At 40.5% G+C, this 20,082-nt stretch overlaps 2 protein-coding genes across 6 annotated transcripts in view; both read left to right on the top strand.

Annotated features, from left to right (window-relative positions):
- The first annotated feature begins 598 nt into the window (after window positions 1-598).
- Window positions 599-16,776, top strand: rilpl1 (Rab interacting lysosomal protein-like 1). Of its 3 annotated transcripts, XM_074690575.1 has the most exons (9): window positions 599-1,188; window positions 5,978-6,125; window positions 6,761-6,879; window positions 7,301-7,537; window positions 10,862-10,912; window positions 11,001-11,158; window positions 11,874-11,978; window positions 13,495-13,582; window positions 14,748-16,776. In XM_074690575.1, the coding sequence occupies exons 1-9, from the start codon at window positions 901-903 to the stop codon at window positions 14,751-14,753; spliced, it is 1,200 nt and encodes a 399-aa protein (XP_074546676.1). In that variant the 5' UTR covers window positions 599-900; the 3' UTR covers window positions 14,754-16,776. The 3 variants fall into 3 exon arrangements, with proteins under 3 accessions (XP_074546676.1, XP_074546675.1, XP_074546678.1); XM_074690574.1 differs by lacking the exon at window positions 13,495-13,582; XM_074690577.1 differs by lacking the exons at window positions 10,862-10,912; window positions 13,495-13,582.
- Window positions 16,777-17,924: 1,148 nt separating this feature from the next.
- tnpo1 (transportin 1) overlaps window positions 17,925-20,082 on the top strand; it is a 28,254-nt gene continuing 26,096 nt past the window's right edge. For 2 of the 3 annotated variants that reach the window (XR_012599700.1, XR_012599699.1), the window contains exons 1-2: window positions 17,925-18,150; window positions 18,845-18,956. Coding sequence is in view for 1 of the 3 variants with exons in the window: in XM_074690097.1 (XP_074546198.1) it covers window positions 18,852-18,956 (105 nt within the window). In the remaining 2 variants the exon portion in view is untranslated. The remainder of the gene's footprint in view (window positions 18,151-18,844; window positions 18,957-20,082) is intronic. The other variant, XM_074690097.1, reaches the window with a different exon arrangement.

Below are 20,082 nucleotides of genomic sequence, written 5' to 3'. Positions count from 1 at the left end.
TTCAATATTACTACAGGTTCAAAGGATCTATTTAATATTTAGAGATTTTACTTTACACTTACTAAATTTGATATGAGTTTTCAATGTGTCACATCCCTAAACTCAAGTAAAGTTTACCATCATGGCACGTTTTGAGCATATTGTTTTCTTGTTACGTCTACACTAATAATGCCAATAAATACAAATAATTTGAAGTAAGTAACTACCCTTATACAATTACAGAGCAATCTTTATGATTTAAGGTGGTAGAAGTCAAGCAATGCAACTCAAATTAACGTTAAAACAGCATTATATCATACATTATATATATTTGGAAAAAAAAAAAAAAACAACAATAAGCAAAACAGTATCTTCAGAATTTTTATTTTCATGGTCCCCTACAGGAAAAGACTGCACTCTTTACTTTCACTGTCTGTTATTTACCTATTATTAACTTTTTATAATCATTATTATAAATAGTGAAATATTGTCCTTTACTGTTAACGGTGATGTAACTTCAGGTTAAAAAAAAAAAAAAAAGGAAAAAAAAAAAAAAAAAAAAAAAACAGAAAATTTTGAATTATTTTGAAAATCTCGGCCGGATGTAGTGGTTGTTGGTTTAGTACGCTTCACAGCTGTATTGAGTTGACGGAGAGGACTGACCGCGCGATGGTCCACAGCTGATATTTATCAGTAATAAATCAGAGAACAGCTCAGACTCTGTGGTTAGAGATGGAAGTTCAATGGTTTCGGTGTTTTGTGTAGTTTTAAAGTGTATCTATTTAATTTAATAAGGGATACAGCGGCAGAGTTGAGCTAAGTTAGCAGGATTGTTCCTCCGAGGGAAGGAAGTTTTCCTGCAGCGGAGGAAACAGTAGAGGAAGCCGGGAAGGGCCGGACTCAGGGCCGGACTCTGCCGGCATGGAGGACTCGGGCTCGGCCCTGGAGAAGAATGTGGCCGACCTCACGGTCATGGACGTGTACGACATCGCTGCGGTGGTGGGCCAGGAGTTCGAGCGGATCATAGACCAGTACGGCTGTGAGGCTCTGTCCAGGCTCATGCCCAAAGTGGTCCGGGTCCTGGAGATTCTGGAGGTGATGGTGAGCAGGAATAACATCAGCCCGGAGACCGAGGAGCTGCGGCTGGAGCTGGACAAGCTACGGCTGGAGCGGATCGACCGGCTGGAGAAGGAGAAGAAGCACCGGAAGGTCAGATATCCACAAACAAACGACAAACAGACAACAATCCACAGACAGATAACAGACAGACAAACAAACAACAGACAGACAGACAACCAACAGACAGACAAACAAACCACAGGCAGACCAACAACAGACAACAAACCACAGACAGATAATTAACAGACAAACAACAGACAGACAAACGACTGACAGACAAACAAACTACAGACAGACAAACAAACAACAGTCAGACAGACAACCAACAGACAGACAAAAAACAACAGGCAGACCAACAACAGACAACAAACCACAGAGAGATGACAGACCGACAAACAACAGACAGACGAACAAACAACAGATAGATATCAACAACAGACAAACCACAGGTAGTCAAACTAACGAGATCCACAAACAAACCACAGACAAAAAAAAACAACAGACAGAAAAACAACTAACAGACAGACAAAGAAAAGACAGAAACTCAACTAACAACAGTTAGTCAAACAACAGAAAAACAAACCACAGACAAACAGACTAACAAACCAAAGACAGTTCACTGACAAATAACTGACAAAACACAGCTAGTCAAACCAAAGACATCCACAAACAAACCACGAAGAACCACAAACAACAGACACAAAAACAACAGACAAACAACAGACAGACAGAAGCATTACAAACAACAGGCAGTAAAACAACAGTCAAACAACAACAAAAAAACAAACCACAGACAGTCAAACAACGGACAGACAGACGAATAACCACAGACGAACCTCAGGGCTCGATGCCTGATTTTAAGGAGGATTGATCTGTGATCTGTATTTTCACACCAGTAATGCATCAAATGGTTTTATTCACACTGATTAGAAGAAAGTATTTAATCTATTGCACTGATCTGACGGTTCGAGGGACAATAAAATGTTACTGAAACTGAACATAATCAATTTACAGTAGACATACTGGCTTTTCAAAGCAGCAGACGTGATCAGACCATTGATCAGACTGGACTCAACATATCTGGTTGGGTTGTTTCATCCCTAATATTACAAACTGCCAGAGACAGATTATTCCTGCTCTACTTTAGAAATACATGAAGGTTTAATTTTTTCCTGCACTGATAATCTCTGACTGTGTGTATCGTAGTTTAACATGCAAATGAATTCTGTTGTTCGCATTAAGTTTGTCCGTTAAAAACAGTCAAACAGAGAGTTAGAAGAAGAGACAGAATCACTTAAATCGTTTATAGATTCAGCTTTCTGTCCTGAACATAGAAGTTATATGATTTATGAACTAAAAGGTCACCGCAGCAGACCTAAAATCAGAGAAAAGTAAACTTAAGTACCCTGAACACATCTTTACAGCTCCTCTTTTGTTTAACTCCACACTCCTCTGTACTGATTTTATACAGAATATCACCAGAGAAATATAATAATCAGCTGATCAGGGATGAAGCAGAGATTAAATTTTCCTCATGTGTCTCTGTTTCTGCTTCAGCTCTGCAGAGTCATTCAAGGTCAGGTCATCCTGCACACAATGTTGCTTTTTTATGCACTGACTTGTGTTAAATGTGAATATTTGTGAATATCAAATTAAAAGAAAATGTTTATCCCATGAGACCTGAGTACTCCAGGATTTAAAACAGAAATGAGGCACTCAAGTTTTAGTTTGGGGGAATTAACTTTAAGAATCTGCAGATTTTGTTATTAAAACATTAAGTCAGCAGTTTTACTGATGTATAGACAAGGGAGGGAGCTGAACACCTGCTGCCTGCTTGGGCCTGATGGCAGCTGTGTGTAACTAGTTATAAAGCTCTAATGCAGTCCAATGACTTTTAAAAAGACAAAGATGTAAAAAAGTTTCCCTAAAAGAACAGACTAAGTGCTGAGATGAAGACAGCTGCAGTCAGACATCATGTTTGAAGCTTGTAAAATCAGTCTGGCTTATTTCACAGCTTAAGTAAGATGAAGGACTTTCAGACTTTGGTCTAAACTTTCTTTTACTCCACCTCAGTGTTTCTTTGGCTTTACCTTGTTAGCCTGTGGAGCAAACACCCTTTGGTGTTTTCTGGATATAAAATCTAAATCCTGAAAAGCAAATAAAGGGAAAAACCTCTGAGGAGGAGGTGTGATACTGAGCTGACCTTGTGCAGACTGTGTTTAGTACTTCAGAGTTAAAGATAGACGCCGTGACGTTTCCATGTGAAATCTCGGTCAGTAATCTGAGCGTGTCGTCTCAGTCAGAGCAGAAAAATCCACTTTATCTGGCTCATGAGACACAGTTAATCATTTTCAGCAGCTCAGTCAGCGTCACGGGAAAATCACGCATAAACCTTTTATAGCAGCCGGCTCACTCTCAGCGTAAAACTGAGCTCCTGAAGAGTTTGTGTATTATCAGTTCAGTCATAGATTTCTTCTTTATCTCCTCCTCAGGTGGTCCTGTCAGAAACACCAGGAGGTCATTTCTTTTGAGATTTTTAGAGAGCAGACTGTTTTATCCTGTTTGACCCCTGATCACTGGACATTATCCAACTTTTAGCTTCTGTAAGCAAAAACCAAAGAAGCTGATGCAGAGATTCAAAAATGATTTCATGATATTTTTATGACTCTGATTAGAAAATGTGAGATAAAGAGCTTAAGTGCTTGAACTTAATTCCTCCAAGATTCAAGCAAAAAATATCAGCACTCCTGATAAAGTTCAAACTTTAATGCATAAAAGAAACTGCTGTGTCTGCAGCTTTCATTCAGAACAGATTGGGTAATCTTTTATTCTTCTAATAATCTGATGACCAACAGCAAACAATCACTCATGTGACAAAAATAACCCCAGTGTAAGAGGAGACAGTTTCCTGCTGAGTCAGGGAAACACTTCCTATTGGCTGTCAGCAAAGGAAAATAAATAAACAGGAACTCTAAACTGTAACTGCTTTATTGAATATTTCAAAGAGAAGATCTCACCTCTCTCTGTTGTAGTTTCTGATTTAAAGCTCCTGTGAGAAGTTTTAACCGGTTAATACAGGCTGAGATTATTTTGAAACTTTTATATGAGGAATGAGAGGAAATGACACCATCAGCACTAAAAAGAGATTATTTCTAGTTTATGTATTTACAATCTTTAGTAGGGCTGGGACGATATGCTATTCTCACGATTCGATTCTATTGTGTTTTTTGGGGTGCTGATTTGATTTAAAGTGCGATTCTTTGATGTTTACAATTGTTGCAATTTTTAGTTTTCTTTTTTTAATACCAGACCATGTGATAAAGTTAAATGATGATGATGATAATGCCTACAGACAACATCAGGAACTCTTCTTTCCCATAAAATGTACATCACGTGAGTCAGAGAGAAACATTTCACCCTCTGCTGGAGAAAAGTGGTAACTTTTTTCCAATCCAGTTTGTAAACAAAGACTGAAATGAAGAATTTGAAACTGAAAAGAAAAAAAAAAGATTTTTTGACAGAGGATCCAGATGTTGATATCGTCAAACAAAAAATCCCGATATATCGATTTTTGATTTTTTTCTCCCACCCCTAATCTTTAGTGTCTATAGCCACAGTTGAGGTGTGGTCAGACTAAATGACTTATTAGCCTTTCTCTAACACTTACATTAATTATTGGTAAATGAATCTGTGACACAGTCACACCCAGTCATACACCACTGACCAACAGTGAAAACAACTTGGGGTTCAGTGTCTTGTTCAAGGACACTCAGGCCTGTGACTGCAGGAGCTGGAACCAGACCCCCAATCTGCCAATTGGTAGGCGACGACTCTACCACTGAACCACAGCCACCCACACTGTTAATGGACAGTGTGGGAATATCAATACAACTTACACACGAACAAGACATCTCCAAACACAGAGGTTTTACTTCCTCCATAGGGGGCGCCAACACCAACACACTGTGAAAGTATCTCACAGGAGCTTCAACGATCAAAAAGAAGAACTTTCAAATTAGAGGTGGGGGTTTTATCGAATACTCAATATATCGCGGATTGTTGTAGGTGATATGTATGAAATAACTATATCGCAACCATAGAGTAGAAAATGTCACGTAAATGTTTTAAGATGTCAGGATGTGACTCTTTTTGAGTTTCACCTCTTTGACTTTCTGCTGGTGCTCCTCTTACAGCAGGGGTGGCCAACCTGCGGCTCGCAAGCCACATGTGGCCCTTTGCCTTTTGGTATGCGGCTCTTTATCCTTTAATACAAATATATATAGGGTTAAGAGTAGTGGTGTGCCGATCAATATAAAATATTGATATACTGATGCCAACGTTGGGATCAGTGTTGATCAATATTTGGGTGTACACATTGATACTTAAGTTTCAGTTTCTCTTCTCTCGGACAAATTTAAACACACTAACAATCACAGTAAACCTCGCTTTGAAATGGGAAATGTGTTGATTTTCATTTTATGTCATTTCGTTTTTGTGTGAGAGGAAGTATGTTTGTAAGATCCTGTGCATGATGAGGCTCTCTGTAGTACCACTGTAATTTTTGTGGCTCTTGGTCTCTGACTGGTTGGCCACCCCTGTCTTACAGCAAGCAGCACACTCCCCCACTCACCCAGAAAACTCAACTGAGCATGTGTGATTTCATATGAGGAGAGGAGGGAAAAGAGCTGCTTGCATATCTCTTTAGTCGTGTGTTTGGGTTTTGTAAATGCCAATGTTAAAAATCTAACTGAAAGGTCTGCTTGAATCCTTATACTGAAAATCTCTGGGACAGAATGAGTGTCATGTGGCCTTACGTAGTTTACCTAAAGGATGTGATGGTGTTAAATGTTATTTCCTCTGTGTGTGTCTGTGGTTGTAGGAGCTGGAGCTGGTAGAGGATGTGTGGAGAGGAGAAGCTCAGGACCTCCTCTCTCAGATCGCTCAGCTGCAGGAGGAGAACAAAAGCCTGCTCACCAACATGTCCAACAAAGACCCCATGAGTGAGGAGGAGCTGCAGCGGCACGAGGGTGAGGAGGACAGGCAGGGAGGGAGTCAAACCTGCCCTGCTCTGCCTTCAGACACTTCTTCAAAGCTGCACAGAGGGAACACAGACACACAGACACACACACACACACACACACACACACACACACACACACACAAAGGGTCTTTTGGATTGCTCGGAGTATCGTGTGAGTTCATCTAAAGCTTCAAATCCTCAATGCTTAAAAGTTAGAACTTATACTTCATGGTTTGCAGGTCAGGGTTTTATTCTTCATCTTTGTTATGCACACAGTAACACACTTACACACACACACACATGCACACACGCACGCACACAAACTGCACACAAAGGCAGCCTTCTCTGGTGTGTGCCTCGTCCCTGTGGTTTCACACAGAGGACACAGTCACCCCGACACACTGCACAGACAGGCCTCAGTGTGCCAGCACACCTGCTACACACACACACACACACACACACACATGCATGCACGTGCCTGTTTCTGATGTATCTGCTCTCAAACTGTGATTTCCTCTTTTTAAATCAGACTTTTTCCCTCAATAAAACATCATCATAAAGACTTCATCCTGTTTCCAGTCAAATTAAACTTTCTGTTCTTTCTCTGATGTTTGTCCTTCCCTCTCTGTGTTCTTCCTGCAGGTATGACGGAGAGGGAGAAGCAGGTGATGAAGAAGCTGAAAGAAGTGGTGGATAAACAGAGAGACGAGATCCGAGCTAAAGACAGAGAGCTAACGCTGAAGAGCGAGGACATAGAAGCTGTAAGAGCAGCACCAGCAGCACACTGAGGATCTAAATCATGTCTGCACACTTATTTTGATTATTTAACGCTCCATGGCTCAGACACGGCTCAGCAAACCTGCCTTCTGTAAAAGAACAGCAGAGAGTAACATGTAAAAACTTCAGCATCATTGCTTTCTTTAGGTATCCTCAGAAAATCAACAATAGCAGCAGACACAGAGTGAATCCACCATTAATTTGATGTTTCCTGCAAATAAAAACAAACATTTATTGCAGACATAGAGATGTCTTCTCAGAAAACTGACCGAAACTAAACCGTTATTGACGCCTTAAATTCATTCAGCTGTGACTGTTTCTCCTATAACTCCATTATTCACCCTGCTCTCTATGTGTGTGTGTGTGTGTGTGTGTGTGTGTGTGTGTATGTGTGTGTTTGTGCAGCTCCAGCAGCAGCAGTCCCGCCTGATGAAGATCAACCATGACCTGCGCCATAAGATCTCGGTGGTGGAGGCTCAGGGCAAAGCTCTGATCGAGCAGAAGGTAGAGCTGGAGGCCGGCGCTCAGGCGCGGGGACAGGAAGTAGGCGCCCTGCGACAGGAAGTCACACGCCTGAGGGAACGACTCCAAGGAGACCACAACACAGAGGAGACTCCGCCTCAGCCCCCCTCACCTGCAGAGGTAACACCTGACGCTGTTATTAAGTTGATACAGAGTTTAGAGCTGAGAGACAAACATCTGAAACAGCAGGACGAGGGAGACTGATCTTAACACACACACACACACAGCATCAGGACAACAAGAGGAGCGGATCGGCTCTTCATCTGTTTTACACATACAGCATAGAAAAACATACATGACATGACTGCTCCATAAAAGTGAAGGCAAAGCATTAGGGGCTCCCTCTGCTGGCTGGCTGCAGTATGATGTTAGATCCAGCCTCAGTAACATTTGTCCCAGACATGGTTTCTTATTGTGCTGATTTCTGTCACAGTTCAGTTCAACTCAGTTAAAAAAGTTTTCAAAGCCATGATTGACAACTGTGTGGACCAATAAGGCTCCAGCAGTGCTGTGAGCTCTGGAGTATCAGAGAAGCGAACACTAATTCAAGAGACACTGAACTTAACAGAGCTGAGAGAGCCTGCTTCAACAAAAAAATACCTGAATTGTTTATAAAAAGCAAAGTTTGAAAGGTTTTTGTTTTTTTATTTGAAATAAGAGTGATTTCTAAATTCAAGAAACAAAACATTCACATTTTCTTTTTTCTCTTTAAACAATTCAGACATCACTTTTGTCTTTAAAATCTTGAAATAGGAAATTTTTCTGGTCTTGTCAACTGAATGTGGCTCAGATTGAATCTAATAAAACATTTCTTGCTAAAATAAGACAAACACTTGATTAGATTTGATGAAGATGTGGCCCCAGCATTGATTCCTTGATCCTCAAACTCCAGATGTTTGATATTTCAGCTTTATGGGAGTGTTTTGGTTTCACTTTTGTACATAAGTCAGAGTCTCCAGCAGAATCAAAATCAGTCTTTTCCTGTCTTCCTGATCTGATGTTTGACATTTACTTTTCTTGCTGGTTTTATTTTCCATCTTCACAGTTTCAGATTTTCTATCTGGATGTGTAGAAGACATCAACAGATTTAACTCGAACATCTTGTTAAATACATTTCCTACTTGAGCTTTAGGTTGTGCAAAAATACATGAAAGGTGTGAATAGATTTAGTTTATCAGTGAACTCACAGACTTCATATTGACACAGAGTGCAACAGGTTCATTTCTGATCCCCTGAGTGTGTTTCTGTCTGAGAGTTATCAGACATGTCAGTGATAAACCTGAAGAAAGAGGGATTGATCTTCAGTTTGTGTGACAAAGAGACTTGATCGTACATACGTTCCATTCACCGTGAGTTTAAGAATTGTGTGTAAAAGGAAGATTCACCAAAGTCAGATCAGCTGTTTCTTCCTGAGTCAGGAAAACATTTATTTCACATTGAGATGGTCTGAACTGTCCTGTGAGTCTCTCTGGAGGCAGACTGAAGCGGTCTGCTCTCCTCTTGATGATAAACAATAATTTCCTCTGAAGTCAAAGATCTAACCTGAGCTCATAACAACCTGCTCTGCTCTGCAAACACCCATTAAAGTGTCTTTTACTCCAGCAGCGAGGGGAAGCTGCTGCAGAGGGCTGGTCACAGAGACCCGAGCCCTCTGAGCTGATGGTGGGGGGGTTCGACCCTCCTCTCAGACCCCCGCCCGGCTCCCTCAGCCCAGAGCGACCTGAGGATGAGGAGGACGAGGCCGTGTTGCTCTGGGTAATTCAGAAGCGATAGTTAGAAACTGGAGTGCTGTGATTGCCCTGATTCTAACTCAAACACAGAATGAGTAGCGACAGAGACGGACTAACACTAGAGAGGAGAGCTGACACAGCTTTGAATCAAACAGACTAACATCAGTTTTGCTCCTGTGGAGAGCTGACAGGGCTCTGTGTGGGTTCAGGAACTAACAGTGTCTGTAGGATTCACAGCGGTCAGCCAACTGGGTGAGACTGTGTGTCCGTCTGCACCGATGACCTTTCTAAAAACAGATCCCTCCCTCTGCTCGGCCTCTAACAGCACTTCAGGGTCTCCTTTTTGCACCATGATCCTGAAACACTGGCCATAGAAACGCTTACTAAAGTCTGACTGAAGGAAAGCACGTCTGATCCTCATCGTGTGTTTTAATCTGAGCACAGAAATGAGAAACCAAAGTGTCTGACAGTCTGACCAAAGATGATGAGTTTTACCTGAAAGTCTCTGAAACACTTTCCTAACTCTTTCCTTGTACTAACACAGCTTTAAATTGTCACAAACTAAGAGCAGCGTGTCAGGTGTGCAGCATGTTTTACCAACAGGTGAAACCCTCTATGTTAGGATCTAGTCTGGCATAGTTTCTCAATGTATGTGTGTGTGTGTGTGTGTGTGTGTGTGTGTGTGTGTGTGTGTGTCTCAGTGTAATGTCTCTACAGGACAAGTTGGTTCACTTTGTCCATTCCTCCAGTCAGACATAACTGATTTGAGTTATTTTGTTTCATCTTTTTAAGTTGAATTTAAGTTAACTAGAAAGCACAGCTTTCAGCAGACTGTCTGCTACAATTTGGTGTTAGTTGCAGGTTTGTACAATAATTTGTTTCCTGACAGTGTCCAAAATGATGATGACCCAGTACATATTTCATATTCTGGATCTTAGTATCCAGAATATTGCCAGGATCTGGATCGTACTTTTACATCTGTCAGAAATTATGGTGACCTTGTCTTGTATTGTTTTGCAAAGCGATCTGACTATTTATCATGGAGTTATATACACATATGGTGAAAACAGCCCTATCTCACAATGATAAAGAATCCTTTAAAAAGTCCTGGATCCAGACAGAGATCCAGATCACCTCCAAAATGTAATCACTGCTTCCTTTTCCTATTTTGAACATTTCCTGAAAATTTCATCAAGATCTGTTCATTTCTTTTTGAGTTATGTTGTTCACAGACAAACAAACAAACTCTCCAAAAACACGACCTCTTTGGTGGAGGTAATTAAGAGAATTTAACTTGATTGATAATAAAGTCAAAGGAAATTAATCTGACCTCATGGGGAGTTGATTACTCAGATTTCAGCTGTACTTCAGTTTGCTTCTGGAATAGAGAGGAATAAACATCAGGATGTGCTCGTTGCTTGTTGCATTATGAAGTGTGATCTGCAGCATGTGTTGCAGAAGCCTGCAGAGCTGAATCTCAATGTCCCCCCAAACCCTGAGCCTGGAGCCCTTGCAGACTTTGCTGGGGTGCACCTCAGAGTTGATGAGTGTGTAAGTGTGGACATTGAGACTGGGCCCAGGTGTGTGAAGCGTCTGACGGGGTTGGACTTAGACACAGAATCAGGACTGTTGCTTTAAGGGTGTAGGGGTTGGGGGCTGAATGTATTGGAACAAGGCCTGATGTCTGACTTAGAGTTCACCATTTGACCACCAGGAGGCGATGTGCGATGAGGACATGCCTGCTGTGTTCCAATACTTTACCAAGGTATCCTCACCTCCTTCCTTCCTCTCCTTCTTTCCTTCCTTCTTTTCCTCAGTCTCTGTCCCTGTTAGTGATGGTTTGTGTCTTACAGGAGGCGCTGTGTGAGGAGGAGTCAGGAGGAGGTCTGGACCCTAAAGACCCAAACCGGCCCTGGTTTACCCTGCAGGAGCTGAGGGACGTCCTCCATGAGAGGAATGAGCTGAAGGCCAAAGTGTTCATGCTGCAGGAGGAACTGGCCTACTACAAAAGGTAACCAGGGACTGGAGCACCAGGTGGACCCAGAGTTCTGATGCAGTCCCCTGGAGATCAGGATGATGTTTTTTAGGCAGTGAGGTTTTATTTGGCAATGCTTTTCCCCACTGATGCCACCAGAAGTGAACCTGTTTGGATGGAGAGGGCTCATGTGATAAATGTTTTTTTCAGGGGTCAACACTGATACTGATTATTAAAATCTAATGAGACGGATCAGAGATATTTTTAACCATTTACTGTCAAAATTCAACATTTGGACTATTAAAAGCTTCAAACAGAAGATTTCACAGAGATGCTTTTTTGTAAATACTCAAACTGAAACTTTAACTTGTCTATCAGGTGAAGGTGAGACAGAATGGAGAGTGTAAAGAAGCACACTATGATTGGCCGTCAGCAAAACAAAGAGATGAATATCACAGAACAGAAATTCACATTTGAAAAACACGTTTGAATTTCTGTCAAATCATGTTTTCAGCTGTAAATAGTACCAGATAAAATAAGATGGGAACTGTCTCAGCTTGATTTGGAGGTCAGGGTCATAAACTCATCAGATAAATATTCAGTGAAGGAGAAACTCCCTTTTATCAGACTTCTTGTTCCTACAGGGCCCCCTGCTGACTGTCAGACAGAATGCAGGTTTTGATAGTTAAAGATGAGGTGATTATTTCTGTTCTCTCATTGCTAATGACTGTTCTGTGTTTGATTGTTTCAGTGAGGAGCCTGAAGATGACCTGGGGACTCCCTCCCCGTCTCCATCTCCTGAGCTCAGGACTCGCTCTCGTTCTTCTGCACAGCCCGAGTCTGGAATCAAACGCCTGTAAGTCCAGCTCACGTCTCTGCACACACGCTCAGATACATGTTCAGTGTCAACACTCTCATGAAGAGCCTTCCTTCACGCTGTTCATGGATCAGTTCAGAAACACTTTGTGTGGCTGCTCTGCACGTGTTCAGCGAGGACTCCTCTGCATGCTAACGTCAGGAGAGTCTGCAGATGAAAAACACCCAGAGCTGCTCTTCTCTACAAGAAATGAGAGAAATATTTCAAACACAGATCTGAGTTAGAGAGTCTGTCAAAGTGGTGATTAAGAAAGAAACATGTTTCAGAAAGAGAAGTAATATTTGTGCTGAATGAACAAGAAAATTAACACAGTTAGACTGATCAAAGTTTATGTGAATGTCCACTTCCTGTGTGTCTGCTTCTTGTTTGACCTGAAAAATCAAAGCAGAGATACATTTTTAAAAAACCTGGTACGCTTTTTTAAGGAGGGAATGTAGCGCTGAGATGGTTGACCACGCTCATATTTTCTGGTCTTGTCTCCTTGTTAAGTCTTTTTGGAAGGAGTTGGCAACAGTTATTTCAAAAGCACTTGGCTTTATGATAACCACAACATTTATATCCCTTTACCTCAGACATATATATACCAGGTGGACTGGGTAAAAGTGACACCTGGTTCTTAAAGATCTCGCTGCCGTCAAGTGAAAAGGCCATCATAAAATTTTGACAACAGAAGAAGTGCCCAACTGCTGGTATTTGTATTAATATTTTCAAACAACTACCTCTACTGGAGAAAATGACCTTTTCTATCAGACTCTAAAAAGAGCAGTGGGAAACGATGGGAGAAATGGGGTATTTATTTGGCCTGAGGGAAAAAAATTATATATGACTTTATGATGACATGTGTTTGTGTATAATCTTTTTTAATAGTGCTTCCTTTTGTAGATTAACCCATGACCTCTTTCTCTGGTGTTCCTCTGTGTGCATATGTGTATGTATGTACACAAATGTATTCAAAAAAGATAAAAAAAACAATGAAAAGTTAAAAACAAAAAAGCAGAGATAAGTCAGTGGTCAGAGGGGATGATAAAAACATCTGACTGCACAGCATCTTAGCATCACAGCATCTCAGGTTTTTACTTTACAGACTCATTCCGTTTTGAGGACTGTGGCAAACACACTTTATATGTTTTGAAGTCATGCTGCGGCTACTTCCTGTTAATGACAGACTGAGAGATCAGTCCGTGGTCAAACACCTCATGAGGTCATGTCTGATGCCAGTTTATTGATCTGATCCTGCCGTGAACTGATCTCCCCTCTCTGTCCCTCTCTGAGTCACCTGTCAGCATGCTCACAGGATAGTCTCACCTGTCTGTCCCTCCGCCTGCTGACTCACCCGCAGCATGACTTCTTTTGGTTTGATGTTCTCTAAATGAAGTCAGAGGTCAAAGGTTGATGTGGTCCCTGTCTCCCCCCTGTGCGTCCTCCTTCTCTTCCTCTCCCCCCTCCTTTCTCTTCCTGTCTCCTCCCCCTGTGTGTCTGTACCTGTGTGTAACAGGATCTTCACAGCCATCATGCCGATGGTAACAGCTGGTTTGATCCCAGATGACCCCACTTTACAGCCAATCAGACGGCTTGTTTCTCTCGTATGACTCTTTCTTTGGTTGGCTTTCTTTAACTAACAGCCTCTTTTTCTCCTTTTCTCTCTGCATGCTGAGCTGCTCACTCTGTCCCTTTCCCCCTGTGTTGTATTCTGATTGGCTGATTGTGGGGCTGTCTGAAATCAGCCAGTCAGAATATGAAATGTGTTAGATGTGTTCTGACCTGGTGTTGTCTCTGACCCACTGACCACATTAACATCCTCTGAGCTCCAAACACTCTGAAGAAACTTACAGACTTCCTTCAGCTGTGAGAAATAAAATTCTGAGATTTAATCATCTCCAGTTCACTCAGGATCACAGTTAAAGTCAGAAACGGAGTCACAGGCCATGTCTACATGTAGCCAGGTATCTGGGACACCGCCAAATTTTTTACACATTTACTCCTGTCATCCACAGGAAAACGCAATGTAATTGGAAAACTCCACCCAAAGTGACGATTTTTTAATAAATTGTGGTTTCATGGTTTTGGATACATGCTGGTTAACAGAGTTTTCGGTTCTCAAACGTCACAGCTGAATGGCAGGTCTCCTTCTGATTGGCTGGCACGAGTTTTACGTCTGGAAAACACCGTCAAATATGGGTTTGGCATGCCTCAAGCTGCACTTATTGGCGGATTTGCCTACTGTGTGTGGATAAAAGTATTTTAAAAACAAATGAGGGGGGGTTTGTTTTAGAAAATGCCCGGCTACTTGTTGACAAGGCCTCAGTCAAATTTAGGATCAGCTCGTTCCTCTGAAATAGTTTCTTTAAATGAACTTAAAGCTCAATCAGAGCCAAGGCTCTGCACTGATAAAATGAAGAAAAACAGCTTTTTCAATAAAACATCCGAAATGGATAAAACCAAAAGACCCACAGACGCTCCAATTAAAAGCATATTTGATGTTTTTTGACTGATCAAAATAAATCTGACAGCTGATTCTGTCTGTGGAGCCCTGAAGATAAACATCACCTTTGACCTCATGATGCAGCCTCACGTCTATTCACTAACCATCCAGATGTTTCCGCTGATTCACCTCAGTAATAGTTTAATTGATGCTTCACAGATCGTAACTCTCTAACTCTGCTTTAAAAAAGACTGACGCTCTGCTCCGTGTATATCTGACCTATATCAAGACCTCTGCTTCCCCCTCTGTGTCCTCTGTCTCCTCAGGTTTAGTTTCTTCTCCCGGGACAAACAGCGGGGCTCTCAGAGGAACTTTGACGGCTCGTGGACGGGGAAAGACGACGTGTACACGGAACAAGCACAGGAGGCGTTACAGCACATGTAGAGACAAAACTCTTAAACACTCCACGGACACCATGGACATCCGTCACAGCCAGCTCCTGGAGGAACATCTGCAAACAAAAAAACACAGCGGAGCGACTCACTAAGATCTCATCATCTAATCTCTGCTCTCATCCAGGAAGAGGAAGAGGAGGATACTGAGTGAACAGTTAACATGAAGACGTGTCGACAGTACGTGAAGTTTATTCAGATGAGAAGTTCAAAGTCTGTCTTAGTGAGAAAACATTCAGTTTGTAAGGGTGAGCTCAGACCAAACATGAGGGAACTTTTCACCTGAACAGCTGTCGACAACAGGAGCTCAGCTGACCTTCAGTCATCTGATTTTAAACTGATTTTAGAGTCAAATAAGACACACATTAAAGCTTAAAGATGGAGACAGTAAGTTTCTCCTCTTCTCCTGAATCTTTGGTCCAGCTGCGTAATCTGACTAAATCATCAAACTGTTTTTATTTAAAAGTCGGATCATGAAATCAGACTAATGACGTCATTAAGTCTTATTTTGATCCGAACAGAGGACTGGATTCAGAATACATCACAGGAACCCGTTTTAAGTCAAACTCACTTAAGAACATTTTTACACAGATTTTTATTCTTCAAGATATTTTACATCATTTGCACTTAATTTTATTTAAATCCAACATCAGGATTGTAAAAAAAAATGAATAAAAATAAGCTCTTAGGTCTTTATCAGCATGAAGCTTAAATAAATACAGAGCAGCAACAAGGATCTTTCCTTTTTGTGGGGATTTTAGCACCTTGAGATTTTCTGTCGCTGAGGATAAAGAGTGAAAATTATCCTCCTGTTTGGTCTCAATGCTCCCTAAAACAACATTTTCTTGATGCCTTTAAGAGTTTCTGAGCTAGCACTAAAGAGAGAGCTGATGTTGTCTGAAGGAGAGAGGGAAGTTGTGAAGGATGTGATGAATGAAGCATTAAACGGAGATGAAGGATTATGACTGTGACGCTGCTGGAAGAAGGATTCATTCATATGTCTGTTAAATTCACCCTCCCTGCAAAGGAAACTACTCTGATCATCAGATTCACCCTTGTGCTGTTTGTTTCCTGTACGTTTGAATTCAGCAGCTTATTGTAGGCCTTTCACCAGCATCCAGAGAAACATGCAGCTCTGCACGTCTGAAGAGATCAGCTCCATATTTAGGAACTCAGTTTAAGAGCTGAGGATCACACAGAGCAGGCTTTTATTCATCATGTTTATCATATATTGTTACATTATAATGAAAGTATGGAGGCCAACAAGTGCCAAAAAAGAAAATTAATATGTAGACCATGTGTAAGACAAGAATTACTTGAGCCATCAGGTCAGTCAAGAATCCCTATTAGAAACTATGAACCCAACACCAAAAGGATGAGGGACACAAAAAGAATAACCCCACCAGATCAACACAGATTTTTCCCTGATAACTTTTTAAATCCTGACTTTGGATTAAAATTTCAAAATTGATGCAAATTTTATAGAGTTCTGATTTTAATGTCAGAATAGAAGAAAAAGAAGTGAGAAACTGTTCATGTCAGTGTCTGTAATCCTCCTTTGTGCTTCTTTGCTTTCCCAGAGCTCAAACCTAACACAGACACTATGTCAGAGTGACTTTAGTGACTTTATCTGCATTACTCTTTCACTAAGGAGGACTGAATAACTGTTAAATGGTGAACACACTCAAAGTGTGTTTCGTTATGTGTCAGAGCAGCTTCTTCTCTTTTTCACATGGATCCTGGACAGTCTCTAATCTGGACTTAATCTGGACATTGATAAAATCTGGAATGTGATCCTGATCACTGAGAAACATAAAAGGGAAATCTCCTCAGCTCTTCAGCTCAGTGTTATATGCCGGTGCTCACTCCCATCTCTGATGTATTAAAATGCATATTTAAAACATGTCATGATGATTCAGTTCTTTATTAAAACACACTGGTTTAATGTCCCCTAAATGATAAAGATAGTCTGCACTCTCCTCGTGTATCTGTTATACAGATATTTAGACAGTTGTGTGCCTTACAGTTATGTGTGCATTCACTTAGATAGAAAAGGTAAATATCTGTTCGGTTTTTTTTAGACTGTTAGACTGAGCATAATCTTATATATCTTATATATGAGCATAATATTATATATAGACATTTTAAATTAAGAGATTAAATACCACATTTTCACATTGAGCCTCACTTCACAGCTTGTCTGCATCTTAAGCCATTGAAACAGTTATTAAATGATTTCTTATTTTTCTTACCTCCTACAAGGTAAAAGCTGGTCGAGTACAACTCGTGATTTACAGGATGACTTAAGGCTGTGTAATGTGATCATTTAATTTTCTTAACTTTCTTTCTGGAGGTTAAAATAGGAGACTTAGTATTTTTCCCACCAGTAAATCACCCGGTTTTCAAGATTTTTAGGTTTATTCAAAGCTGGGTGATAAAAGGATAACTGTATCAATGTTTTCAGAACAAAGAAAAAAAATAATTTGATTTTTTTTTTTTTTACCTGTAGTTACATCCCCTAACCACTAGATGTAGCGGGGGCTCTATTGTACCTTGGAGTCTAATTCCTATCCAACATTACAGAGACGAAGACGATGCCGACATGCAGCCAATCACAAGACAGAACCAGAAGGAGGCGGGCTCACAGAAGCAGAAAAAGCAGAAAAAGTCGAAAAGGGTTGAGAGGAGCCGAATTTATTCCTTTATTTTATCGATAAAGTATTTAATCTCTTAATTTTTCTTAAATGGTTTTCTGACCGACGCTGTCATAGATTTTCTTTTGCACCACCAGCAGCTTTTTGTTCTAGTTTTTTCGATAGTCTTGAACACAACAATGACGTCAGAAATCTTTCGTGTCAGCCGCGCTGCGTTTAATTGCTGTCGGAGAACTGCAGTCTGACAGACCTTTTTCCAAGCCTGTTTTAAAAAGAGTAAGGGTTGGCCCTTACTCTTTTTAAAATCATAATCAATTTGGAACTAACAGAAATTGGTCTTGGATTAAGAGAATGTCGAACGTATTTGCCAAAGGTTAAAAACACTGACGGTACTCCTGTGTAAGGCCATGCTAAGTACATGTACCCGGCTGGCTCTAGGACCTCTCGGCCGTGTTCCAGTTGGGGAAGCAGACACATAAATGCGTCGCGGCTGTGTTTGGTCCGCAGCTTCCAGCTTGTTGCGAAAACGGATGTTCTGCTGAAACAGGCCCATGTCTGAAAACCAGACAGACGGTCACATTTCTACAGAGAGCCAGACACAGCCGACGGTGAAGTGAGAACAGGTAAACATTACACGCTGTGTAATATAGATACGCACCTCTCTGTCGCTAAACACACCGTCTGTGTGTGTATGAAGCGTTTACCTGCTCCTGTCTTCAAGTGGACTAAGTGAGACGTTCACTGACAGATCCTCTCTGTTAGCTTTAGACGGTTAGCCTCAGACTGTTAGCTTCAGACTGGTAGCCTCAAACTGTTGGCTAACAGACTGTCAGTTACAGTTTGTGAGCTACTGGATGATAGCTTTAGACTGTTAGCTGCAGACTGTTTGCTATACACAGGGTGCTACAAACTGACAGCGTCAAACTGTTAGCTACAGACTGTTATCTGCAGACTTCTGTTTTCAGACTGTAGACTGTGAGCTTCATATTGTAAGCTACACACTTAAAGCTGCACAATGCAGACTGTTGTCTACAGACTGTTACCCTCGGGCTATTCTCTGCAGACTTCTAACTTCAGCTTGCGAGCTATACACTGTTAGCTTTAGAATGTGAGCTGCAGAGGGTTAGCTTCAGACTGTAAGCTACAGACAGTAGGCTTCACACTGTTGGCCTCAAAATGTTGGCACTTCTTTTGGCCTGTGTTGGCCTAAATCTGTTAGCGTGTGCTAGTCCCTGTCAGCCTCCGTTTCTCTTAGCCTGTTAGCCTGTAATAGCTCCTGTTAGCCTGTGTTAGCTCATGTTGTGTGTTTATCTGCAGCATTAGGATGGAGTGTGAGTGGAAGCCAGACGAACAGGGACTCCAACAGATCCTCCAGCTGCTGAAAGAGTCTCAGTCCCCGGATACATCTACACAGAGATCCGTCCAACAAGTATCCTTAACCGGACGTGAACATTAAAACATGTATAATTACATCTAACGTGTTCAAGTATCATGTTCCGGTATGTGCTTTGTCTTTGGAACATCACATCCATTCATCAGGCTCGTCTCCGCTGCCGAGCAGGTGTACAGGTGTGAAACTGTTCAAGGACTCAGCAAACTGATGTCTAATCTCAAATTTAATTTATCAGTGTTTTCAGTAGTCTCATTTCTCTCATGTTTGTGATGTAAATCCAGCTATAACCACTTTCCTAAACTTCCCAATTTAATGACGCTTCATAATTAAGTCCTTTAAAAATACAGAATACAATGGGCTTAAAATGTTATTATTATTGATATTGTAATTATTATTATTATTATTATTATTATTATTATTATTATTATTATTATTATTATAAATCATTAATTATTGATATAACTAACAATAAATTTGCATGCAAAATATTAAGATATATTTTTTAATGCAGTAAGAGAATTTATTTTACCATTATTATTATTTTAGTTAATACTTAATAAACAAATATCATTAAATAAAATTGTATCATAATCACCTGTTATATTAACTGTAATGGCTAACAAGTTATTATTTTGTACTCACATGTTGATATCTTATAAGCACACATTATTATTATTATTATTTTTATTATCATTGTTATTATTATTATTATTATTATTATTATTATTATTATTATTATTATTATTATGTGGGTACAGGATAAAATATTGTTCCAGAAAGATGACTGTATTATATTCTCATAGTATACAGTAAGCAAACATGTTGATTCCGGATGGTTGTCATAAATATGACTGTGTGTCCATTAAAAAGTCTCCAGATGAGATGTCTAAATATTAAATATATTTTAACATTAAGTTTTTGGAGACAATGCTGAAAAGATAAATGACACTGTTCTTTTCACCCACTCTTCACCCAAATGATCTTTCTTTATCAGAAGGATCATTATAAGAGGCTACTTACCCTGTTAGTATTTATTTGTGAGGCATTTCTAGAAGAGGTATCTGTAAGACAGCAGCTCTAGTTTCCTGTGCTATAATTTTATTGAGATGTTAACACACATTCCCTCCTACACTGGATCAGTGTTTCTGTTTTCAAGCATCCT

The sequence above is a fragment of the Halichoeres trimaculatus genome, unplaced genomic scaffold (genome assembly GCF_033239565.1).
Source record: "Halichoeres trimaculatus isolate MK-OKI-2021-1 unplaced genomic scaffold, fHalTri1.1 fHalTri1_scaffold_16, whole genome shotgun sequence".
Classification (NCBI taxonomy): Eukaryota; Metazoa; Chordata; class Actinopteri; order Labriformes; family Labridae; genus Halichoeres; species Halichoeres trimaculatus.
Note: the sequence above shows the minus strand (reverse complement) of the source record. Positions and strands in the feature narration are given on the sequence as shown.